Below are 24,777 nucleotides of genomic sequence, written 5' to 3'. Positions count from 1 at the left end.
CCATGATGCCGGAGATTCCCAAAACCATTTTGGTAAAGGGTTTCAATACAAACTTCTGACAACATGTTGGTGTATTGGTCGGCGAATATGGGATCCCGAGAAATCAAGTTTACAGAGAACCAACATATCAAAGGAAGAGAAGATACCACCATGTATTACTAAGCGGCAACGATGTGTAGGGTCCTACAAAAAACATGATCAAGATCATATTCAAGCAATATATCAATATATTTTTTTAATCAGAGTGATGCGAAAAGCATTTTGGAGTTTCATCTATAAGATGTTAGCCTTTTACGAGTATATGAAGAGGGGACTTAACAGATTCTTTTTGTTGTCCGTAAGGCTTCCGTCTGGCCAGTAGGGTTACTTTCACTTCTTCATCGAAATTGTGTTCAATTTCCTTTATTTGTTTCAACGGTTATATTTGAATGGTTTTTATGTATCATGTAAAACTTTGGTTATATAATATTATCGATTTGCCGTATTAAAAAAAAAAACAAAAAACAAACCTCTTGTTTTAAACTTTTTTGGTTTCCTTACACCATCCTTGTTGTTCACAGCCATTGCGTTAATTATGGTTTTCTGCTGTGAACTGTTTCATGGAGAAAGCATAGAACTATGAATAATCAAACACTCTCATTATAATGCTTCCACCACAGAACACTGATATTTGCTTGACATTAGTATGAGAATCAAACTATTTGGACTATAATAATCGAAATCAACAACAGCAACACACACACGACCAAATTCTAATAGACTTGGACTATGATAAACTTAAACTGCACAAATTTGAATCAGAATCACGAAAATTGGAGACGGGAAAGAGCTGAGATCAAACGAAGTAACATGAAAGTCGCGGCCATGGGATTTGTAGGTCTTGATTAGGATTCCACGGTGCGGGTTCCAGAGACGGATGGTCCGATCCTTGCCGCAGGAGAGAGCGTAGTTCCCGTCTCCGTTAAACCTCGCCGCTAAAACCGCTCCCTCGTGGCCTTTAAGCACATGTGCCTCCTTCGTCGATAGCTCTGTCGTCGTGCTCATCTCTTTCTCGCCTGAAAAACTTACAGTGTCGTGGAGTGGAAAACCGAGTCTCTTCATCAATGTCAAAGAGTGAAATTCCCATGACCAATCGATTCAATCTCCTCCAGATTCAATCAATTCAATCTCCTCAACTGATTGTGAAACAACTCTTGCAATCGGAGAGATTCGCGAGACGGCGAGAGAGAAGAAGAAAAAGAACCACAAAATTCTATATTAAACAGTTCATCCAACCCGTAACTGACACGTCACGGTCTCGTATGCAAAATTCGGGTTACTAAATAAGTGGCAATAAAATGCACCTCTTATTAATTATACATTTTCTGATTTATTTTTTTCCTCTTTTTCTTTAAAACCTCAGCTTAAAACCTCCTATGGGGGATAACCTAAGCGTCATATATGGAAAATGAAAGCAACCAACTAATCTAATGGACATTTTACATATAAACTTGAAACCGGTGTGTTCTTCGTTTTATATATCTTTTGCGGTAGAGTGAGTACACACGAATCTATAGCGGAAGTGTCCGAGTGAAATCGTACCGACTTATTCTGGTTTACGTTCTTTAGTTATCTTCTTATGTTGTTAACTTGTTATGACTCTAATATTTTTCTATCACCAAAAAAAAAAAGATTTAATGCGAAAACGAAATAAGAGATTGAATCGGCGAAGCAAAACCAAACAAACAAAAGGATAATCTTGTCGTTGATGGAATAGAGGAACATGAACATTAAAGAGTTGTTAAGTCTTTAGGTTTGTTTGTTAAAAAACACATGATTAGACATTTGGATAAGGGCTGCGATTTTTATGTTTCTTCTTTGGCTCCTTTTGTTTAATTTAATACTTCCTTATAATAAATTAATTAATAATATTTCACTTTGCATCTTTTTTTTTTTCTTAATTCACTTAGCTAGCTTACCTCCACTTGACATCTATTGATTCTATTCTCAACAAATTGAATTAACAAAAAAAATATTAAAAGCGTTGAATTATTTTAGCCAAAAGACAATAAATATTCACCGTTTACTAAAATTGAAAATAGTATCAATTTTTATCTGTCGACTAATATAGAAATACTGAAATAGTAAGAAAAATAATGACTGTCAAATTTACGTCTCAATATTAATCTCTATAGCAAAAACAAAACTAAAAAATATAAACGACCCATAAGCCAATGAATATCAACAATGGTCCTTCTAATAACTAACACGAATATAACAGCTCACTCACTAATCACTGTTTAAGAGCAAAACTCGTTTACGCTACATCACTTAACACTTGCTATTTTGATTATATGATATATCCATCGACAGAAAGACGTGCTCTCTAGAGGATAATAATAAAAGAAACTTGTATATATAATATATGTTAAATTTTCACTGTTAAATACTTTCTTTGTTTCTAAACAATATATTTTGATTTTTTTTTTAATTGGTATACGTTGATTTTATAGATTTTTTTATGTAAAGTTAATTGTCGTGATTTTATATGTATGTAGGTGGTGTTTAGGTATCGCTTGAACGCCTACTACTTATACAATCTTTAACACCGTTTTTAAGAACACTTTAAACACATTATCAACTTTTGATATTTGTTAGTTTGCATAAAGTTTATTTGCTCTCTTTTTTTTCTTCATTGTAACTATCTTCTTAACATAAAATAATTAATATATAAAGAAAATTTTTGAGAAATAACTTTTTGGTGTACTAATTTTTAAAAATACCCTTTTTACCTATCAATCTTTATAAAATGTCTTAAATCTGAAAATTTATTACATTTTACAAATTTTATAAGGTATTGGATAGTAACAACTACTATTTGGAGACTCAATGCAAACCTTTATAAAGTTTTATAAGGTTTTCAAAAGGTTTTAAAAAAATGTAAAAGTTATTTATAAAGTATAAAAAATTTTACAGACATATAAAGGTAGTTTGTATATATTATTATAAGTTTACACACATAATTGAATCAATATCAGATTTTTAGTAGCATTTTTGATAAAGTTTTAAGAATGGGTCATTTTTGAAAAGTAGTATTAGAAAAAAGTATCTTTGAGATTCTCCTATTAGTCAAAAATTTACTGGAAACATCATATATAAATATGGATTTTATCTTTATTGTTAAATTTATTTAAATTGTAAAAAAGAACTGGGTGAAATTTTTAGACTACAAATTTTAGAGGAATGTAGACTACGTAGTAGTTGAAAATCTATGTATCTATATGAAATTTGTCATGCTTGTATCTTTAACCATATTTTCAACGTTTTCTTTGATCTATAAATAAGCAATTGAAGGTTACTCAATTTTAAATGATGCCTATAGCATTAATTCAATGTTGAAAACTTTTCTTTTTATTACAAAAAAAAATTCAACAGTAACATCAATGCATAAAACGAAATTAGGCTGAATGGCCTAATCTCTGCGTTACTATTAATATTTTTTTCCCTTAGAAATCAATTTAATTTTGTTGAAGATCTTTGTTTAATGAAAAAAGCCACAACCTGTTGACAAAAGAAAGAGAGCCAATAATTAGACCACCGGTTTTGACTGGACCAATCCGTCTAAGAGATATTAACCGACCATGAAAAATAAAAATGTCTTGGCCAACTTTTTTGGTTTTAATATCAAAAGGTTTGATAAGTCAACCAAGAAATAAAGTAACGTGGCAAATATGTAGTTCGTTGGAGACATTACTAAAGATAAGCTTTTTGATCTTCCTCTTTTTTTTCTTTTTCTTTCTAAATAACCTCTTTTTTTTTCTTTGGACACGATAAAAATCCATATTTACAAATATAGGATAACATAAATTAAAGTAAGATTAGGCACTGTCACTCACACCGGTACTGATTATATAAATAATAAGAGTTTCATATATTGAAATAGATATCAGAAATATTAAAGTATCTGAATATGGAAAATATGCAATCAAAATTCCTAAAAATAGAGAAGGCCACGTATTAGTATTAAATACCATGAAACGTTGGATATCAAACTTGGAATATATAAATCTGGCAGATTCAAAGAACAATTATCTGAATTTAGACAAAGCAGATACAAAGAACAACTATCTGAATATTGACAAACAAAATTTAATGATACATGCATAATATACCCATGATCCAAGTTCAAATACAAGAAAATTAGCTAAAATTAAATTCAAAAAAAAATCATAAAATGCAAAATTAAAGACTAAAGTATTCGATCACAAAATACACTGAAGTAAAAAATGTATATTAATTTTGTTTTCATAAACAGTTAATATACAATTTTTCAGTCAAACATATATTAATATAATCTTTTAATCATGAAATTCCCACTTTTTTCTTTATTGTACTATAGTATATCTAAAACTTTTACGTAAACAGATTCAAATGATATTTCAATATTCTGAATTTCAAATTAAGATGTCTGAATTCAGAAAATTTTAATATCATATTTTTTTCTAAAACAATCAGAATTCGGTTCTTGAATATATTTAACCCTACTCCAGATTTTTTTAATAAACTCAACCAATATATTTAACCCAAAAGAATCTTTTATTTATTTATAAAGAAAGAAATGTGAAAATGTCGTTACCAAAAAAAAAAAAAAAAAAAAAAAAAAAAAAAAAAAAAAAANNATAGATTGTGTGTATACGCGTGGGTATCTAACCTATGTATAGAAACTTAGAAAAACTTTGATCATTCCTGCCCCAACTTGAATTATAAGAATAGTCTGAAAGAGCCACGGTTGACTGAACCTGTCTCCCTTCTTTATCCTTTTCTTTAATTTCTTCTTTTAATCATTACCCCATTCATTATATTATATATATACATCTTCTCTAATTTCTTAATCATCTCCTTATACTTTTTTTTTTCAATAAAATTTGATCATCTTATCTCCACATTCCAAAAAAAAAAATGGCATCCGTTGATGAATCAATCACAACTCTGCATTCGGACATCATTCAAACCCAAATCTTGACACGACTCGATGGTCCGACGCTAGCCTCAACCGCATCAACGTCCTCTTATCTCCAAACTCTATGCACGGAACAAAAGCTCTGGCAAGAACTCTCAACTGCTACGTGGCCTTCGATCAAAGATCCACGTGTTGTCCAAGCTATCTCCTCTTTCCCTTCTGGTTACCGATCTTTCTTTGCTGACTCGTACCCGTTCACTGAACACACGTGCCGGTCCGAAAAACACGATCCACCCACGGCGGGATTGATCTCAGCCGTTGATTTGTATTACAGAGGAGACCTTATTTACTCGAAGGTACAAGAGATGGAAACAGAGAAAGGTAAGTCAGGATGGTTCTTGACGTCACCGTTTCGGGTGGATATACTCGACCCGAAAGAGTCGGTACAAACCCGGATTCGATATCCGGGTGGGGACTACGATGCGTGGGTGAAACATATGGAGGAGAGCATGAGACTTAGTTGGATAGTGATCGATCCGATCAAGAAACGTTCGGCTAATATATCGAGCCGGAAGGCTGTGTCGGCGAGGCGTAACTGGCTAACGGGTGATTTAGAGATAAGGTTTTCGACGGTAGTGACGGCTGAAGCGGCGGCGGAAGTGGCGGCAGTTGTGTCATGCGGGTCAGCGGAAGCGTGGAAGGAGGTGGATGAGGAAGTGGGAGGAGAAGTGCACGTGAGGGACGTGAGGTTACAAGTAGAGGACATTGAAGGAAAATGTATGAAAGGGAAGGATAGTTTGGTAATTTTACAAGGGTTGTTAGAAGGGAAGAGATGTTGTAAAGATGGTGAAGAGAGAAGAGCTAAAGAAAGGTACGAAGGATACGTGGGCACGAAGAGACAATGGAGAGAGAAGAAAGAGTGTAGGGAAAAAGCTCAAGACACGATCTGTATGATCTTTGGCTTCTCTTTGTTTGTGCTTTTGTGGAGTTTTATTTTGTTAAGGTAATTTACTAAAAAAAGATACAATAACAGAGAATATATAATTAAAAAAGCACATACATACACACTACTTGGTCATTAATGTTCTGTTTTCTTTAATGAAAATTATTGAGAAATATATACAAAGATAATTTGGTTATAGAAGCGTTACATACTACCAAATTTTTTTGTTTATTCTTTACCGAAAAGGAAGTTTTGTATAATAGTCGTTAACATGTCATTTGACGTAACACCTGATCTGAAAACGAAAAAGGTTAATTTAAATATATTGCGGTCGGAAAAATTAGTCAATTTAAGTGGCCAAAGAAGATTTTTGGTGGTTATGAAATATTTTATTTGACGTTTTAATATATGAGTTCGATTATTGTTTCCTATTGTTACAAACGTATGTGGGCTTAGGCCCAATTTAGTTTGCTAGATTAGTAGTAGGTTCATTTATGTTTAGGGGTTATTCATATACCGACTCGAATAATAAGGGGAATTCGTATTTTGTGAATACTTTCTCTTTTGACAAAAACCCGTAGCTACGCCATCGAGTATATATATTTTATAAATTAGTTTTTTTTAATAAGATTATTATAATTAATAATGTTTAAAAGATTAGGTATTTATCTTCTTTTTAAAAAGATTTTAATAACTTTTATTTTACTAATTTATTATGTATACTTACCTTAACACATACTAAATATACCGTAAGTATAACATTTTATAAATGTTTGATTTGTTTTATATTGTTTTATATGTATATATTTTCTTAGATTCACTACATGCGACACTTCCTTCTCTATGTTCATGATGAACACTTTCAATGATTCACAACCAACGACACTTGGACTGAGTTCGCATGATCTTTGCTAAAATACTTGATATATATATAGGAGAAAGGCTATATAACTTTTAGGCCACCCAATTTATTGTTATAACCTAAAAATCAATTTTTAGTGACTTTTGAAAGAATAAATTTTGGATTGAAACGTTTTTTATGTATTTGATACATAAGAATCTTAATACAAAAGTTAAAATATTTGGAAATTAAAAACAATTTGATTTTGGCAAATTAAATAGTGTCAAAATTTTGTTTTTTTTTAAATTTTAAAATAATAACTATGAGGAGAAATCAGATTATTTGGGCAATGAGTATACTCAGTACTGTAGTAAAATTAAATTAAATTTAAAATAAATGGTCGATGAAAATTGTGTGTTTGTGACGTAATCACTAATAAGTTATAACTTCTTTTAATATACATAATTTAATCTATAAAAGATACTATTTTTTTTTGAAAAAAGACTATAAAAAGGTGTCAAAGAAATAAATCTTGGCATATAACTCTGCAATATCTTTTAATAACTGCACAAAGTGATTTAAATCATTTTCATTACTTGCACAAAGAAAATAAAGGAGTCAATTGTCATGCGCACATTACAAATACCGAGGAAGACACTAAAACACGTGTTAAGACAAGAAGAGTCGACAAGAATCAATGAGAGAACTTCAGAGCTGGGTTTTAGTTCTGCCCAATAATACATCACCACGTCATCATTTTGTCCTTTACTATCTCATTACACTCTTCTGTTATTCGCCCGTTCCGCCATGTCATCCCTTTTCCCCCTATGAAGCCGCCAAAATATCTCAAAAATAGACAAAACCTTTACACGAAGCAAAGTAGCTGTGCGCTGCTCGCTCACTTGCCATTTAATAACGCATGTAAAGCAAAGCATTTTTGAGTTCTTGAAAACAAAAAACAAAAAAGGCAAAAAAATGTCTAAGGAAGCTGAGATGTCGATCGCTGTGTCGGCTTTGTTCCCTGGATTTAGATTCTCACCGACTGATGTGGAACTTATCTCTTACTATCTTCGTCGTAAAATCGATGGTGATGAGAACTCTGTTGCTGTGATTGCTGAGGTTGAGATTTACAAGTTTGAGCCATGGGACTTGCCAGGTTTATTTCTCCGTTCTTTCTTTTCTTTATAGTTTTAAACTTTGGATATACAATCACTAGTTTGAATTTAAGTGCCTAAACAACAGAGGAATCGAAACTGAAATCGGAGAACGAGTGGTTTTACTTTTGCGCGAGGGGGAGGAAGTACCCGCACGGGTCACAGAGCCGTCGAGCCACACAGCTCGGATATTGGAAAGCTACCGGTAAAGAGAGGAGTGTGAAATCAGGGAACCAAGTTGTTGGAACCAAGAGAACACTAGTCTTTCATATCGGTCGAGCTCCTCGCGGGGAGAGAACCGAATGGATTATGCATGAATACTGCATCCATGGCGCCCCACAGGTTCTTAAATTTTTGTATTGTCTACTTCTTGAGTTTGAATGTTGTGAAGATATAATGAAATTTTGGGTTTTCATAGGATGCATTAGTGGTGTGCCGGTTAAGGAAAAATGCTGATTTTCGAGCTAGTTCGAGCCAAAGGCATGTAGAGAATGGTGTTGCGCAAGATGATGGATACGTTGGCCAAAGCGGTGGTTCGGAGAAGGAGGAGAAATCGTATTCGGTTTATGACTCTGAGCTTCAGATATCAAATGGTGACATAGCGGAGTCATCAAATGTTGTTGAGGTCAGCTTGCTTTTGAGAAAGGTGTCCTTTAATGATGTTTAATACGGGTAAATGCGATCCAATCTTACACCGAACTGAACATAACTTATCCGTTAACCAAATCAAATTCACTAAAGTTGGATCCACCTTCTCTTGAAATATATATATGACATGTATGGTTTCATTTTGGTTACCACTTACCAATATTATAAATCCAAAAATCCAAAACTTGAGCTGACCATCCTTCGTTACGTTGTCTTTTACTCGTTTGAGTATAGAGTTTGTAACTGAGTTGATTTTTTTTTATTTATTGGGATGCAGGATCAGGCCGAAATCGTTGATGATTGTTACGCCGAGATTTTGAACGATGATATAATAAAGCTTGACGAGGAGGCAATGAAAGCTAGCCAAGCATCTCGACCAACTAATCCAACTCAACAAGAAACGGTATTCAGCGAAGCATCGAGTAAGAGGTCAAAATGTGGTATAAAAAAAGAATCAAAGGAGACAATGAATTGTTACGCTTTGTTCAGGATCAAGAACGTCCCCGGCACCGAGCTCAGCTGGAGATTCCCAAACCCGTTCCACATCAAGAAAGATGATAGCCAGAGATTGATGAAGAATGTTCTGGCCACTACTGTTTTCTTGGCCATCTTAGTTTCTTTCTTTTGGACTATCTTAGCTAGGAACTCTAGTTAGTTGTCATACATGTCATGTCCTCTTCTGAGTTACGGACTACGAAATACGAATATAATATTGATAGAGTAAACTCCACGTGTTTTGTATGAATAACCAAAATGAAATCTTTTTAATAATTATAATACCTTCTATAAAAAGTAAAAACTATTATGTACAGTGACATTTAAGTTAAATATATATATATATATATATATATATTAAAACAATTTAGTTTATTGATTCAAAGAAGATTCACTGATTTTAATTAAAAAGTTATGTAATGCATGTATAATTTTTTTTTTTTGAAAGTATTCATTCAATATTGTTTTTGAATATTTTTTTCTTTAAATCTTCTAGGAAAATCATCATAACACTACTTTTGTTTATTTTTATACAAATTTTATGTGGCCATATTAACAACAACTTAAAACTTAAACTTTTTAAACTTAATATCAAAACAAAATAGTATACTATTATTTTTGGGTTTACATTACCAATGAAATCTACCAAATAGTACAAGATTCCATTGATGCCTATCTCCAGAAGTCAGAACACTTAAGTTTATGGTTAAGTGCGTTGGACTGATTAGTAGGAGATTTCATATCGATGCATTGATAATGTTTTTTTCCAGTAATATATTTTAATAAACATAATATTATGCTAGTTTACATTGATGTTAGGTTAGAGATGTTCAAGTTTCAAATTGTGGTTAGTGAATTTTGCTTTGCAACTCTGGTTAATTGCAAATAATGTAAATTAGGCGTAATATTGCAAGATATGAAAAGTATTCATAAACACACAAAAAATAGTTGGAACATTCCTACATAAACATCGATGAATATACCATTTTATCTCATACTGATGATAACTTGAATTTTTGGGTTGCACGTTACTCAACATTGCTGTATATCTATCTCTCATTAGTACTCAACATATATACTGTATATCTTATTTTTTCCTCAAAAAAGTAAGCAGTTATCACTACTTATCAATACATACATCCCTATAATTTTACAGTGTACAGTACAGTACCCAAATATTTTCGTTATTGCACACACTGAAAAGCCAACATACGTACGTATAACGAAAATATCTGTGTATATACACAAATGTATTTAGAATAATACAGTATGCACATAAAATAATGTGAGATGCGACTTGGCCTGCATTTTAGCCATACGTATGTTGAGTGTATCAAAACCAAAACAACCTCATCCGTTATTTAACTTAACTCTACACGCCATGAGAGTATTTTTATTTTAAAGTTCTTTTTATCCAAAATAATTTAACTTTAACATACTTTTAATAAATAGTTGTGTTTATTATAAAAAGAAAAGATAAATAAATTAATTAATAATAAGGTGAAAAGATTATCTGGTGAGCTGAAGAAGAAGAAAACAATGGCGATGCTTCTGCAAGTTCCTCCTTCTTCTTCTTCTTCCTCCTTGTTAAACACAAGAAACCCTAAAATCCGATTCTTCTACTCTTCAATTCGAGTTTCGTCGACGAGATTCAGATGCAGAGCCGTCCGTGAGAAGGCCGAAGAGGTTGAGAAGAAGAACGCTTCCTCTTCTCCTTCCTCCGCTGAGGAAGTTACCAAGAAATATGGACTCGAAGTTGGTTTATGGAAGGTCTCGTTTCTTCCTCCTTATTCGTTTTCATTTGATTTTGCAATTTCTTAGTGTTAATTCGTAATCTTGATGATATTACTCTAAAAATTGATGGTTCTATTCTATCGCCAGATTTTGCCAAGTTGTAGAAGCTATGAAGCTTTTAAGTGTACTAAATTGGTTCTTTATGATTGTTTCTGAGTTCATTGATAGGCCAATTTAGACAATTTTTGGTGGATTCTGAAGCTGTGGAAGAGTACTAAATTGGTGTTTGGGATGTATATGTGAGTAGATATGATCGTTTCTGACTTAAAAATGATAGGCTGATTTAGACAAGTTTTGTATTGGATGAACATGTGATTTAGATATTGAGCTCTAAAGATGATGAAGGAATTGATGGAGAGAAGAAGAAGAAGAAGTCGAAAACAGATGAGGCTAAAGAGTTGCTTGCTAAGTATGGTGGTGCTTATCTCGCCACTTCAATTACTCTTTCACTCATTTCCTTTTCCCTCTGCTATGTCCTTGTCACTTCCGGTGTTGATGTTCAAGCTCTTCTTTTAAAGGTTTTCTTTCACTTCTTTGATCTTACTAAGTTTTATGTTTTTTCTTCTTCTTGATCTTGGATTGAGTGAAAAGCTGTTTTGTGTTAAGGTTGGGATTTCGACGAATGAGACGGGAGAGAAAGTAGGAGCGTTTGCTTTGGCTTATGCAGCGCATAAAGCTGCATCCCCGATAAGGTTTCCTCCTACCGTGGCTTTGACTCCTATTGTAGCCAATTGGATTGGGAAGAAAGTGGACAAGGAAGATGAAAAGTAGCTTATTTTGGAGGTTTGAATAAATGTAGATGTTATACATATTATAATCACCATACAGAATCCTACACATTTGGAACATTCCTGGATCTTAACTTTTCCTCCTTCTATGTAATATGATGATGAGTTAGAAAGATACAGAACCAAAGAGTGATAGAGTACAACTTACAAGTTGTGAGGTAGCTTTAGACTTGTCCATTTGAGATATGGTTGGTCGTCGGACTTTTACCCTTCACCTATCTCTAGACATCTGACTAGTGGCTGTATTAGTAGTCAATGCATGGTTGGGACTTGGGAAAGATCTTTGTGGCATAGTTTGGGTCGTGCGTTTGAATTTGTACTCTGTTTGTTACATGGTGGAGTATGTGTTTCCTCAAATTGGCTTGGCTATGTTTTCATGAGAGCATGTCTAGAGAGATATACTAGTAAGGAAACTATTTGTTCTCATTCTTCGACTTCATAAGAACTCCGCGGAACGAAGATATCTATTAACTAGTTTTGGTAACGTCTGACATTATTAATTAGAGGACTGCAGGAAAAGTCAGTACAGTAAGTAAGTGGGCGTTAGAACTATACAATTTATCTATAACGGTGTGGAAAAAGCAGGGCAGTAAAGCAATGTAAGCTGTCATTTATAAATTATAACATATAAAGAGCAATTGGCAAAACTCGGCCCATTAAATATCAAACAATTGGGCCGTAACATTATATCGGGCTCTTCTACTGTTTCTGTTTTTCCAATCTCATCGACACTTTTTAGTTGATCGATTTCTCTCTCCCACTTCCTCTTTCACCTTCTTCCATGGCACAAACAAACACACCAATCAGTTTTTTGAAATTGTAAACCCTAATTGATTCTACAGCGAATCAACCAAGTTTTTACTTGAATTTTGATTAGGGCTTTTTCTTCCCCAGAATCTCAGGAATTGCCCTAATTTTCCCGAATTCTCAATCGATTTCGCAGAGAAATTGGTTGGTTTCTTGGAAGAGAGAAATCGAAGATGAAGAAGTACGGATTGCAAATCAGAGCTCCGTCCCAGAAAAAGCAATCATCATCTCGACCTCCACTACGACCCGCTGCTTCAATATTTGGTGAAGATGAAGATCACGATGTTGAGAAGGAGATTTCTCGGCAAGCTTCAAAGACTAAAGCTCTTAAAGAAGTAAAACCCTTTTTTTTTCCTCTAATTCATTCTTCTGACTCTGTTTCTCTTTTACTTCTTCAGTTTTATAATTTGATTTTGTGTGTGTGTGTGCTTTTAGATTGAGGAGCAGCATAAGAAAGCCTTAGAGGAGGATCCTTCTGCTTTTGCATATGATGAAGTTTATGATGACATGAAACAAAAAGCTGTTCTTCCTCGAATGCAAGATCGTCAAGAGCGCCAGGTAAATTTTGTTTATCTCTTGCTCTCATCATGTTGTTAAGAGGAATGCATGATCTGTGGTCTAACAATTTCTTTACAAGATTACATCTTTAGTAATTTTCACCATGATGATTAAGTGGGTTTGCTTATATGTCTGGTTTACATTGTGTTTTTTGGTAATTGCAGCCAAGATATATCCAGAATTTGATGAAACAGGCAGAACGTAGAAACAAGGAACATGAAATAGTTTATGAGAGGAAGCTTGCAAAGGAGAGGGAGAAAGATGAACATCTTTTTTCAGATAAAGAAAAGTTTGTAACTGGCGCATATAAAAGGAAACTCGAGGAACAGAAGAAATGGCTAGCAGAAGAAAGATTGCGTGAACTTCGTGAGGAAAGAGATGATGTAAGTTTTACTTACTTTCACCTCTCTGGCTTTTTAAACTAGTGCGCTTACCAGGATATCCGGAGTCTTAGTTTTGTCCTTTTCGTTTCTGTCTTACGTAGCTCTTGTTTGACAACTGTTTCAAAGGTAGTTTGATTTTTCGCAAAAAGATTTCTTCTTAGAACCTTGTCGCTGGTTGTGACTCTTACTGTGTAATGGGTGGGTCTAGAAATCATTCTGTTGTCTCAGGGTTTGCGATCTAGTTTGCTTGATCACAATCTTTTATTTGTACAACTTTATTGCATGTCGTGGCTAGTACAGGATGGGTGTGTCTAGAAATAATTTTCTTGTATCTGTATTAGCAATGGGGAGAAAATATAGGCATGCAGCTTTGGTGGAATTTAAACTGATTTGTTTTTTTTATAGCTATATAAAACTCATGACAGCTCTTTTCGTCTGTTTTTATCTTTTGTTAGGTTACAAAGAAGAAGGATTTGAGTGATTTCTACTTCAACATTGGGAAAAATGTGGCTTTTGGAGCTCGAGATGTCGAAGCTAAAGAGGCAGAGATGCTCGAGGAACGAAGAAATGCAGAGAAACTTGAGGAACAAAGAAATGCAGAGAAGCTTGAGGAACAGAGAATGGCAGAAAAGCTCGAGGAGCTGAGAAAAGAAGAAACAAGGGAAGACAGAGAAAGGAAGTCACCGGAGAAGGAAACGTCTCCTGAATCTGGAGATATTAGATCAAGCCATAGGACAAGTGTGGAACCACAAGAAGCAGTTTCTGACAAGAAGATGGGTTCAGATGATACAGAAGAGAGAGACTCATCAATCAAAGAGGCAGCAAAAGAAGTGCCGAAAGCCATTAACGACCACAAGAAAAGAGAGGATGCGATTGCTGCTGCGAAAGAACGGTTCTTGGCCCGTAAGAGGGCAAAGCTTGAAGAATAATTGTGCTATGCAACTTGGAAGATTTCAGTCCAATGTTTCTTGGTGAACTCGTCTTCTTCTGATTCTCGACCACCTCTGTTTTATTAATGTAACTTTTCAAGATAACGCTTCTTAAATTACAGAGTCTACTTCCATTAACAAAATTCAATAGGTTTGATTGCGAATAAAGAACTGAAAAAAAAAAAAAAATCCTTCATAAGTTAAAAAAATATGTTTGCTTTCCGGTAATCCTTTCAAAAATCACATAGATCCTGTAACCCCAGCGGAAGGATACTTGTGTAGGCTGATAGAAGTATGAACCATCTCATCTGGCAATGAAGCTAGCCAACGCATGAACGGAGACGACAGCTTCACTTTCTTCGTATGAGGTGGCTCTTCTTCCTCTGCCTCAGGAATTTGATACTGAGAGATCAATTGAAATTTCCTAAATTGAATGATATAGAAAGACCCCAACACAAGTTGAAAAGGGTTTTTCAGCCATTGACGACCAGACAAAACCAACGGCAATTGACTCTGACATGGAGGAGGTGAGACTCTCGACGTTACCTTTAGTGCAAGTTTTGATCCTTCAACCCCCATTAGGGTTCTTGGAGAAAGTCCTTAAATTTATTGAGAAAGAGAGCAATTTTCTTAAGAAAGACACGGCTGAGAAGGACATCACTGATGCTGTTACGGCCGTGAACGAGAGGTTGAGGAAAGCGGATAAGAAGAAGAAGACAGAGCCCATGGAGTGATATTTGGTGAGCACGATGAAGAAAACAATGTGGAGACGGAGGTAGAGAAGGTGAGACCCTCGACGTTGCCGTTTAATGCAAGTTCTGATCCTTCAAACCCATTAAGGTTTCTAGAAGAAGTCTTTGACTGCTTCAATATTTGGTGAGCACGATGAAGAAAACAATGTGGAGAGGGAGATTTCTCGACAAGCTTCAAAGACTTAAGGCTCTCAAAAAGGTATGGGGTTTAATTAATTACCCCATCATATTCTGTGACTCTGTTTTTTTATGTGCCCTTCAGTTTTATCTTCTTAATAAGTGATTTGCGTACGATGAAGTTTAATTATGATGACATTAAACAGGAAGCAGTTCTTCCACGAATGCAAGATCGCGAAGAGCACAAGGTAATCCTAATCTCTTACTTTGGTGAACTTTAGAATCTAAATCTTCTTTCCATGTTTTTTAAGAGGAATAAAGATGATGAAGAGATTGTGGATGCCTAACAAAAAATAAAATAAAGTAAAGTAGTTTCCTCAAAGTATGTTTTGTATGAATCAAGAGTTCAAAATTGTTGACATATAAATTATATAAGATGATGAGAGCAAGCAGACTTTAGTTTGGTATCTGCGGAGCTTAAATCTTTCAATCTGACCAAAACCGAACATGTGACTCGCAGACCAAACTTTGGTGACCTGAAGATCTTACTCTTCCATTGTATCTTCATATCTGCAATAACATCACCGTCGGCCTTCCCGTCTCTCCCCTTAAAAGCCCCGATAGGCCTAACGTTGTCGTTATCGTTTGCTACAACAGCTGTCCACGTGACATCTTCGCGTGGCTCCTGAAGCTTGCTTTCCAAGGAAACGCTCTCTGTCTCATAGTCAAAAAATTTCCTGACTCGCATGTGTAGATTCATATTGCTGTAGTAAACACTAGTCTTGTAGCTTGGGTTGGTCGATGACAGTTTCACCTAGATAAACCAGAACAAATTAAATCACATTCTTAATTAGGGTTAGATTGGTTTTAGGGATTGTATAACGAAAAAGGGTAATTTGAAAATACTTATACCTTTACACTTGATTTTTTTCCTTTTTTTAAAAAAGGATTTATTACACTTGAGTTGGAGAGGTGATCATCATCAACGTAGAGATCTTCGAGCACAAACCTTGGAACTCGCGGTTGGATAGCTACGAGGCTGAAGACAACGGCAAGAACACAGGTTACGAGTAAAACTGCTAAACCGGACACGACGTAGATTATTTTTGTTCTTCTTTTGTCTGAATAAGCAACGCGTATGTGTTTTGGTGCTGCGCCTTCTTCTTTTGCTCCTTCCTTCTTATTCGTTGGTTCATTCTTCTTTCCCGTTGCGTCTTCCTTCATCATCGTTTTGAAAGCTAAGCGTGGCTGACTTATTCTCTTTAATTAAGCTCTAAATTCTAATGGAACTTCTTTTGTGTGGTTTGCAAGGTAACTTCTTTTGTGTGATACGTATGTACGTAGATTTTATATAGGAAAAGCTTAGAGGGTGGAGAGTTAAATGGCTTTGGAAAGCTTCTAAAAACAAAAATTGTAAAGAGACAAACATGTTGAAAAGGAAAATGGAAAATAAAAACGTTAAGAAATAGAGAAATAGAAACGTCCTTCTTTTATTTTGTCATGTAATAGAGAAACATCCGTATAATTTAAATTCCAGTCATGAATCGACAAAGCATACATTCATCTCCAGTGCTTTTGATACATATATGATATATGACATATCATATTGGCTATTTTAACTGTTTTATCTTTTTGAAAATATATAACGATTTCACGAAAAAACATTGGCTATATAATATCATCACTAGGCAAATAATACTAACTAAGCCATTTCCATATATATCATCATTCACTATAAGCTCCAATGCTCCATAACCTAAAGTGAGGTTAGTTTTAAAAAAATGATAATGATGCATATATATACAGATGATGATGCTGCAGATTTATGGACATATTAGTTGGGTCGTTTAATTTAAATTATTTTTTTGGGTTGTGCATTAAGCTTGTATTAATATATATATGTATCTGTCAATTGTTCATCCCTTCAGACAACATTTTCACTCAGTTTAGCTTGTTTTCATCAGTATATGTATATGTCAATTACAAGTTTACAACCAGGTCTAAGAACCGAGTGTTTTTTAGTAAGGGCGCGAGAAAGTTTTTTTTTTTATACCAATTTACCTTTTATATGTTTTTGTTTGCTTGTAAATATATATTTATGAAATTATCTTTTTGTAATATATTACATCAAAATTGGTTAATTTTTTATTAAAAAGGTAATATATGAATCACACTGTTATCTTAAAAAGACTTATATATAAAAATATTATCACCACACAAACACATACAATCTATTTGATCCAGTTGTTGATGTTTATAAATAACGGTACAAACTTGACCCACCATCGACAAACTCTCCAGACACATATTTTTTCTCAAACGAACTGTTGAAGTTCCAATGGTTTTCGAAATCTGCAAGATAAATAAATGAATTTATGTTTTTTTTTAATTACTAAATTGCTTATAATATTAAAAAAAAAAACAATTCGGACAAACCATAGTCAAAGATGGATGGAGTTGGTATCTTATGCTCAAATTTGAGATCTTCCAAGTCTCCAAAAATTTCTTCCTCAGTTTTGGTAGCAACTGAAACTTTGCCAATTAAGAATCAAACAATAATTTTATGTTTTTCAAGTACTTATAACAAAATAGCAAAATCTAACGTTCTTACCAGCTGAAGCAATTTTAGAATCGCTCTTTACAATAATAACCTCCACTACGTCATCATTATCAGCACTCTGTAAAAAAAACTATGGTTTAATTATGCAAGTTATACATTATTATGTATGCCTACAACATACAATGTTGATATTTATCTAGAATATATATAGAATTTTTGCATAACTACGTGCAAGAATTCTAATTGAGACATTAGAGTTCGTAACACTCCTCAATGTTGATTTTGGCCAAAGGTGGTTGAATTTGAATGCTTGAATGTCCCTGTAATGAATAGAAAAAGTAACCATAAATTCATTATTACAAATAGCTTGATTTATGTTGAAAATAATCAGAACAAACTAAGCTTATAGAACCAGAAATAACCCAAAGGATATATAATATATTTTTAAAAAACATTAATTATATATTTGAAATCTAGCAAGGTATGCATATCAAAATATTTTGTGTCTATTAAGAGAAAACCAATAACTTACATGATTCATTGTTTTAATGTCACTCCATCGACCGTATGGCTCATACCGACACTGTCAAAAGTAACATTTATATACAACATTAACTTTTGATAAAACATATTATCAATTTTCTAAATACTTATTAAGTTAAACTAATGTATTGCGTAGTAGTAATTAAATATAACTTAAGTTTTTAATAAACACACCTGGTGTCTCGAAGTCAAAGAACATTTTCTTTGGTTGTGAACATCTCTACTTCTAACTAGACCATGACTATCACTACCTTCATCATCGTGACCACCTCGCCCGCAATTTTTCTTACGATATTCGACGTAGATAGGATCGACATTTGTAATCAGTTCTTCGTCCGATATTTTCACTTCTCTTTCAACCGTTTTTTCAGTATTATTAAATCCATAAATCATTGGCTGCAACATATGCAAACACAATTTTTAATAGATCATATATATATGCCACAAAAATTTTAAGTTATCATTCATCAAAAATTGAAATTGTATTAATATGCTTTTAAGATAATCATCTATATCATATTAAAGTGAGTGTAAAATATTCTTTAATGTGAAAGTTAATTTAAAATTTGTATGTAATATAAAACACACCACCAATAGCTATCATATATAATAAAACAAATACTATATATATATATATAATTCTTACAAGAAGTTATATTTAAGTTACAAAAATATATATCTTTTCTTGGTTTAATTGGGTAAGATTCTAGTATGGAAAATATGAACTAGATTGATAAAATTTTGACTTCAAAATCATTTGTATATAAATAAATGTATAAAAGTTAAAATATATAGCGTATCAATGTTTTTGGATACCAAACTTAAAAGAAAATCTTTACCCAAAACTAGTATGGATAAAATATATGACTAAAAGTTTGAGTTAGAAGATGAGATCTGAAAATTCAGGTTGCTATATTCAATTTCCAAATTTTCATTAATTTAGGTAAGGATCGATTTCAAGAGGTGTAAGGGTCCACTTAAAAATGGGTATCAATAAATTTGAATATTAAAAACAAAAGTAAATTTTTTTTTTAGAAATATAAATTCTCTTTAGATGCTCTCAATAGTTTATAATTAAAAACACTCAAGTGATATATGCAAAATATATGGGAAATAATGAGTATCTCTTATCCATTGGACGGGAAAATATAAAAATGAATATTCATTTTGACTTTTATACATTAATGGTTATGAGAAGATAAGATTTTAACATATACATGAGTACATGACGACAGAAGAAATTCTTATCGCAAAATGAACAAGCCGATTTGTAAACTCAAAGACTCGAAAATAATAGATGCTGAAAACTTGTACTCTTATTGAATGAAAAGCATTTGCTTATATAGCCTTACACGAAACAGAAAACTCCTAAAATATTGCAGAGAAACAACCTTCTCCTGCAACTACTTTTGACCGGATTAATAGGTCTTTATTTGAATAATTAAAACAACCATAAGAAAGACTCGTTCTTGGATCACATCCTCTTCAGCTCCGCATTCCTAGTACTGACTTCTTCCAACAAACCCTCCCTAAGCTCAAACTTGGTCCACAAATTTGAGCTTATCAGCCATTGAACAAACTCCAAATTTACTTCTCATTTCTTCAAATGTTTCACGCTTCAATGGCTTCGTGAAGATGTCAGCAACTTGTTTGCTTGACTCGCAATGTTCTAAACTTATGACTCCTTCATTTACGAGATCACGAAGGAAATGAAAACGAACTCCAATATGTTTGCATCTTCCATGAAAAACAGGATTCTTAGATAATTTGATCGTTGACGTGTTGTCACATTGAATCACTGTGCTTCCTTCGACATCGTAACTCAACTCTTCCAATATTCTCCTAAACCAGACAGCTTGACATGCACAGATAGATGCAGCCACATATTCTGCTTCCGTGGTTGAGAGAGTGACTATTGGCTGCTTCTTAGATAACCAAGCCACAGCTCCTCCATCCATGATGAACACATAACCCGAAGTGCTTTTCCTGCTATCAATATCTCCGGCAAAATCACTATCAGTATACACTGACACCTCTCCGATTCCTCCTCTCTTATACCAAATCCCAAAGTCCACCGTTCCTCTCAAATACCTCAAAACTCTCTTAGCAGCTTGTAAATGCAGCATTGTAGGTTTAGACATATACCGGCTTAGGAGACTTACAGAGAATTGCAGGTCTGGTCTGGTGGTAGTGATGTACATGAGACTTCCTATAATCTGTTTATAGAATGTCTCATCCACTCTTTCTCCTCCTTCATCTATATCCAGCTTGCTCCCGGGTACCATTGGGCTGCTTACTGAGTTGCATCTTTCCATATCAAAACGTCTCAGCACCTCAAGAACATACTTTCCTTGTGAGATATGTATCCCGTGTGGTGTTTGCAGTACCTCTATCCCCAGAAAGTATCGCATCTTCCCAAGATCTGTCATGTCGAATTCCTCCTCCATTGATTCCTTGAATTCCTCCATCATTGAAATGTCATCTCCAGTGTAAATTAGATCATCTACATAGATACTCACGTACAGTGAATTTCCATGTTGATTTGTTTTGAGGAACAGAGTTTCTTCATTCTGAGACTTGACGAAACCGGCTTTGGCAAAGTAGTCTCCGATTCGACTAAACCAGGCTCTTGGTGCCTGTTTTAGTCCATACAACGCCTTGTGGAGCTTATAGACTTTATCTTCTTCACCACTGACCTCGTAGCCCTTAGGTTGTTGTATGTAAACATCCTCCTCAAGAATTCCATAGAGAAACGCCGACTTGACATCTAACTGATAAATGATCCAACCTTTCCTTGCAGCCGTAGACAATATAGTTCTGATTGTATCCATTCGAGCCACAGGAGCGTATACCTCAGTGTAGTCGATCCCTTGTTCCTGAGAATACCCCTTGGCCACCAAACGAGCTTTATATTTGCTGACTTCTCCATTCTCATTAAGCTTCGTCTTGTATATCCACTTCACGCCAATACACTTTGCTCCTTGTGGTAAATTCGAAAGCTCCCATGTTTTGTTTCTTTCTATCGATCTTATCTCCTCATCCATAGCTTCTCTCCACTTAAGGCTCTTCTCAGCTTCTTCGAATGTGAGAGGATCAGATGAGTTTATTATCGCCATGTTGACTTCATCCTCATCATCATCAATCTCGTTCCCGGTGATGTAGTCATTCAGATAGCTAGGAGCCCTTATTACACGACCCTCCCTGGCTACTGTAGGCTGCGAAACTGGAGCTTCTTCGACCACTACTGTAGGTTGCTCTTCCTCAGTCGCGTGTTCTCCTCCCTCATCATCATCGCTTTCCTCCCAGATATGCTCATCATCATTCCAAGTAAGACCAGCGTCATGATGATCCTGAATTTTTTCCCAATTCCATCCTTCTGTTTCTTCAAACACAACATCCTTGCTTACAATGATTTTCTTTGTTTCAGGATCATAGAGACGATAACCTTTTGATTCTTCTGAGAAACCAAGAAGCATGCAAACAATACTCTTGTCATCGAGCTTCCCTCTTTTCTGATCTGGAACGTGAACATGAGCAATGCTCCCCCATACTCTAAAGTGCTCCACGTTTGGTTTGATTCCACTCCAAGCTTCTTGTGGTGTCACATCCTTTACCGAGTGAGTTGGACATCTGTTTAAGATGTAGAATGTCCAGATCACAGCTTCTGCCCAGAACATCTTAGGTACCTTTCTCATTGAAAGCATTGATCTCACCATGTTCATCACAGTTCGATTCTTCCTCTCCGCAACGCCGTTTTGTTGTGGTGTGTATGTTGTGGTTAATTGTCTGCGAATCCCTTCTTCTTTGCAGAAATTTGTGAATTCAATTGATGTGTACTCGCCTCCTCCATCCGTTCTGAGACATTTGATTTTCTTGCCAGTTTCTGTCTCCACCTTCCTCTTAAACGTCTTGAAGAAATCAAACGGCTCGGATTTTTCTTTCAAGAGGTAAGCCCACGCCTTTCTGCTGAAATCATCAATGAAACACAGAACGTATCTCTTCCCACTAGTGGTAGTAGGACTGATTGGACCACAGATGTCTGAATGTATGAGCTCCAGAACCTCTTTTGCTCTCCACTTGCTCGTCTTAGAGATAGGGTTTCTTGATTGTTTCCCCACCAAGCAATCAGAACAGGTGAAGTTTTGCGCATCAAAACTTGGAAGACCATGCACCATCTTCTTGCTCTGAAGTGCCTTCATCCCCGTGTAGCTGAGATGCCCATATCTCTCGTGCCATAACTTTGGTACCTCCTCTGCCACGGTTTGAAGGCATCTCTGTTGTTTCACTCCATCACCAGATTGATCGTATAGCATGAACATCCTGTTCCTGCTCATCTTGCTCTCAGCGATTAGCCCTCTCTCATCGTGGTAGATTTTGCAGGCTCCCTTACGAATGATGATTGTTACATCCTTCTCCTGAAGCTGGCCAAGACTCAGTAGGTTGTTTTTGAGTTCTGGGATGTAGTATACCTCACTGATAGTGTACGCAGCACCATTCAAGACCAGCCTTATGTTCCCTTTCCCTACGACGTCCAATCTCTTATCATTTCCCAATTTAACCGAGTGTTTGAAATCAGTGTTCATCTTTAAGAACAGCTCTCTGTCTCCACTCATATGGTTTGAGCAACCTGAGTCGAGAAACCAAACCTTCTTTCGCATGCTTTCTTTCTCACCATCATCACCTCCATACAGCATCATAAGTTTCTCCACTTTCGTCTCGACATCTTCTTCTTCTTCTTCATACGCCATTAGCAGCATCTCTTCCTCTTCATCAGCGTAGTTGGCTTCCTCCTCCCACTTTGGGCACTCATTCTGAAAATGACCAAGACGATGGCATTTGTAGCACTCTACTGTGCTCTTGTTTGGAAACGTACGCCCACGACCACGTCCCCTGCTTCTGCCATACGCACCTCTTCCTCTGGTCCCAGCTCCTCTCCCATACGTTACTTTCAGGACTTGATCATCTCCTTTGTCCTGTTTCTTGAACTTCTGTTCATGCACAGCCAATGAGCTCTGTAGTTCATCAAGAGTGAGCAACTCAATGTCCTTGGATTCCTCAATCGAGACCACCACGTACATGAATTTCTCGGTGAGGGTTCGCATGATCTTTTGGACCACCTTGGAGTCCGTCATTGTCTCTCCGTTACTCCTCATTTGATTTGTGATGGCTAGCACTCTCTTAAAGTAGTCTTCCACCATCTCCGTTTCTTTCATTTCCAACAGCTCAAAGTCCCTTCTTAGTTTCTGCAACAAGGACTTCTTCACACGTTCGTTCCCTCCGAACTTCTTCTTCATGGACTCCCAAATGATCTTAGACGTCTTCCGATCTAAGATTTGCTCCATCGTGACTCTATCAATGGACTGATAAAGGTAGTGCTTCAGTTTGTGGTCATTGGTTTTGGCATCGTCACGTTGTTGTCGTTGCTCCTCAGTGAGAACCGTCGTGGGGGCAGGTTCTTCATAACCAATCTCGATCAAACTCCACAATCCTTTGGCCCTGAAGAAATTCTCCATCACCTCACTCCAATGGTCCCAATGGCCGTCGAATTGTGGTAACTTCATCTTGTCATCACTCATCTTTCTTAGTGTTTTGAAGCTACGGCTTCTCTCTCAAGTTCTCAATATCTAACGAGCTCTGCTACCAATTTGTAAACTCAAAGACTCGAAAATAATAGATGCTGAAAACTTGTACTCTTATTGAATGAAAAGCATTTGCTTATATAGCCTTACACGAAACAGAAAACTCCTAAAATACTGCAGAGAAACAACCTTCTCCTGCAACTACTTTTGACCGGATTAATAGGTCTTTATTTGAATAATTAAAACAACCATAAGAAAGACTCGTTCTTGGATCACATCCTCTTCAGCTCCGCATTCCTAGTACTGACTTCTTCCAACACGATTTAAGATTTGTTTCTATTTTTTTTTATGTTTAAAAGATTAAATTAATATAAACCACGTTCAAGTTATGAAACTGAAAAAAACAATATGAAAAAACTTACCAAACCATTTCCACATATATCACCATTCACTGACAGATCCATAACCTATCATATAAATTAAATCAGATCAGAAAAAATTATCTTATCTCATAAAAACGATAACGAACGCAAAAACTATAGCAAATGTAATAAAACATAAAAATGGAAAAATCAAGTAGAAAATTTTTGTGCATATAGAGAAAATTGGAACGGACCACATCTCGTTGCGATTCAGAGTGAGAGGGAACAATTGAAGAACCAAACATGTCAAACACTAGTGTATTTTTTAATTTATTGATGTATGAAAAATATTTAAGATTATACTTTGTGAAATTAGAGTAGATTATGAAAGACATATTTATAGGCATAAAATATTTATAAATATATCATGATGGATGAAAAGAGGTGACATATATTTTGGTATTCAAAGTCAAACTTTAAAATAAATGTCTTTAAAATTTTCTAGATATCTTGGTTTTTCTTTCCAAAGATCTTTGTAGAACTAAAGTTAATTTTTTTTCTTTTTTTTTTTTTTTTTTTTTTTTA

At 34.9% G+C, this 24,777-nt stretch overlaps 6 protein-coding genes, 1 long non-coding RNA gene and 1 pseudogene across 7 annotated transcripts; 5 read left to right on the top strand and 3 right to left on the bottom strand.

The window, feature by feature from the left end:
* LOC104752630 lies at positions 857–1,334 on the bottom strand (annotated as a pseudogene).
* LOC104752629 (F-box protein At2g27310-like) lies at positions 4,726–6,024 on the top strand. The gene has a single exon (XM_010474819.2). It carries the CDS (start codon positions 4,939–4,941, stop codon positions 5,944–5,946), a length of 1,008 nt encoding a protein of 335 aa, XP_010473121.1. The 5' UTR covers positions 4,726–4,938; the 3' UTR covers positions 5,947–6,024.
* On the top strand, positions 7,625–9,309 carry LOC104752628 (NAC domain-containing protein 40-like). The gene is made up of 4 exons (XM_010474818.2): positions 7,625–7,879; positions 7,966–8,219; positions 8,296–8,502; positions 8,803–9,309. The coding sequence occupies exons 1-4, from the start codon at positions 7,699–7,701 to the stop codon at positions 9,178–9,180; spliced, it is 1,020 nt and encodes a 339-aa protein (XP_010473120.1). The 5' UTR covers positions 7,625–7,698; the 3' UTR covers positions 9,181–9,309.
* Positions 10,503–11,763, top strand: LOC104752627. The gene is made up of 3 exons (XM_010474817.1): positions 10,503–10,790; positions 11,135–11,332; positions 11,421–11,763. The coding sequence occupies exons 1-3, from the start codon at positions 10,560–10,562 to the stop codon at positions 11,583–11,585; spliced, it is 594 nt and encodes a 197-aa protein (XP_010473119.1). The 5' UTR covers positions 10,503–10,559; the 3' UTR covers positions 11,586–11,763.
* LOC104752626 (nuclear speckle splicing regulatory protein 1) lies at positions 12,309–14,422 on the top strand. Its single transcript, XM_010474816.2, has 4 exons — positions 12,309–12,744; positions 12,845–12,967; positions 13,132–13,350; positions 13,806–14,422. The coding sequence occupies exons 1-4, from the start codon at positions 12,583–12,585 to the stop codon at positions 14,277–14,279; spliced, it is 978 nt and encodes a 325-aa protein (XP_010473118.1). The 5' UTR covers positions 12,309–12,582; the 3' UTR covers positions 14,280–14,422.
* LOC104754076 (protein BOBBER 2-like) lies at positions 14,798–15,495 on the top strand. The gene is made up of 3 exons (XM_010476234.1): positions 14,798–15,009; positions 15,294–15,396; positions 15,460–15,495. Exons 1-3 carry the CDS (start codon positions 14,798–14,800, stop codon positions 15,493–15,495), a joined length of 351 nt encoding a protein of 116 aa, XP_010474536.1.
* On the bottom strand, positions 15,576–16,375 carry LOC104754075 (NDR1/HIN1-like protein 12). The gene is made up of 2 exons (XM_010476233.1): positions 16,100–16,375; positions 15,576–15,962 (listed from the first exon to the last, which is right to left on the bottom strand). Exons 1-2 carry the CDS (start codon positions 16,373–16,375, stop codon positions 15,576–15,578), a joined length of 663 nt encoding a protein of 220 aa, XP_010474535.1.
* On the bottom strand, positions 24,253–24,559 carry LOC104752625. The gene is made up of 2 exons (XR_002035951.1): positions 24,447–24,559; positions 24,253–24,297 (listed from the first exon to the last, which is right to left on the bottom strand). It is a non-coding gene; the product is annotated as an uncharacterized LOC104752625 (long non-coding RNA).

Source organism: Camelina sativa, chromosome 16 (genome assembly GCF_000633955.1).
Source record: "Camelina sativa cultivar DH55 chromosome 16, Cs, whole genome shotgun sequence".
Taxonomy (NCBI): Eukaryota; Viridiplantae; Streptophyta; class Magnoliopsida; order Brassicales; family Brassicaceae; genus Camelina; species Camelina sativa.
The sequence above is the reverse complement of the archived record's forward strand: the minus strand, read 5'-3'. Positions and strand labels throughout refer to the sequence as shown.

Bases quoted from the DNA above. Each gene is read 5' to 3' on its own strand.
- LOC104752629 (XM_010474819.2), top strand. From the start codon at position 4,939: ATGGCATCCGTTGATGAATCAATCACAACTCTGCATTCGGACATCATT.
- LOC104752628 (XM_010474818.2), top strand. From the start codon at position 7,699: ATGTCTAAGGAAGCTGAGATGTCGATCGCTGTGTCGGCTTTGTTCCCT. The intron at 7,880-7,965 runs GTTTATTTCTCC...CCTAAACAACAG, and splicing joins TGAGCCATGGGACTTGCCAG to AGGAATCGAAACTGAAATCG. The intron at 8,220-8,295 runs GTTCTTAAATTT...GGGTTTTCATAG, and splicing joins GCATCCATGGCGCCCCACAG to GATGCATTAGTGGTGTGCCG.
- LOC104752627 (XM_010474817.1), top strand. From the start codon at position 10,560: ATGGCGATGCTTCTGCAAGTTCCTCCTTCTTCTTCTTCTTCCTCCTTG. The intron at 10,791-11,134 runs GTCTCGTTTCTT...CATGTGATTTAG, and splicing joins TCGAAGTTGGTTTATGGAAG to ATATTGAGCTCTAAAGATGA. The intron at 11,333-11,420 runs GTTTTCTTTCAC...TTTTGTGTTAAG, and splicing joins TTCAAGCTCTTCTTTTAAAG to GTTGGGATTTCGACGAATGA.
- LOC104752626 (XM_010474816.2), top strand. From the start codon at position 12,583: ATGAAGAAGTACGGATTGCAAATCAGAGCTCCGTCCCAGAAAAAGCAA. The intron at 12,745-12,844 runs GTAAAACCCTTT...GTGTGCTTTTAG, and splicing joins AGACTAAAGCTCTTAAAGAA to ATTGAGGAGCAGCATAAGAA. The intron at 12,968-13,131 runs GTAAATTTTGTT...TGGTAATTGCAG, and splicing joins AAGATCGTCAAGAGCGCCAG to CCAAGATATATCCAGAATTT.
- LOC104754076 (XM_010476234.1), top strand. From the start codon at position 14,798: ATGGAGGAGGTGAGACTCTCGACGTTACCTTTAGTGCAAGTTTTGATC. The intron at 15,010-15,293 runs GTGATATTTGGT...TGTGCCCTTCAG, and splicing joins AAGAAGACAGAGCCCATGGA to TTTTATCTTCTTAATAAGTG. The intron at 15,397-15,459 runs GTAATCCTAATC...ATGTTTTTTAAG, and splicing joins AAGATCGCGAAGAGCACAAG to AGGAATAAAGATGATGAAGA.
- LOC104754075 (XM_010476233.1), bottom strand. From the start codon at position 16,375: ATGATGAAGGAAGACGCAACGGGAAAGAAGAATGAACCAACGAATAAG. The intron at 15,963-16,099 runs AATCCTTTTTTA...TGGTTTATCTAG, and splicing joins TCTCCAACTCAAGTGTAATA to GTGAAACTGTCATCGACCAA.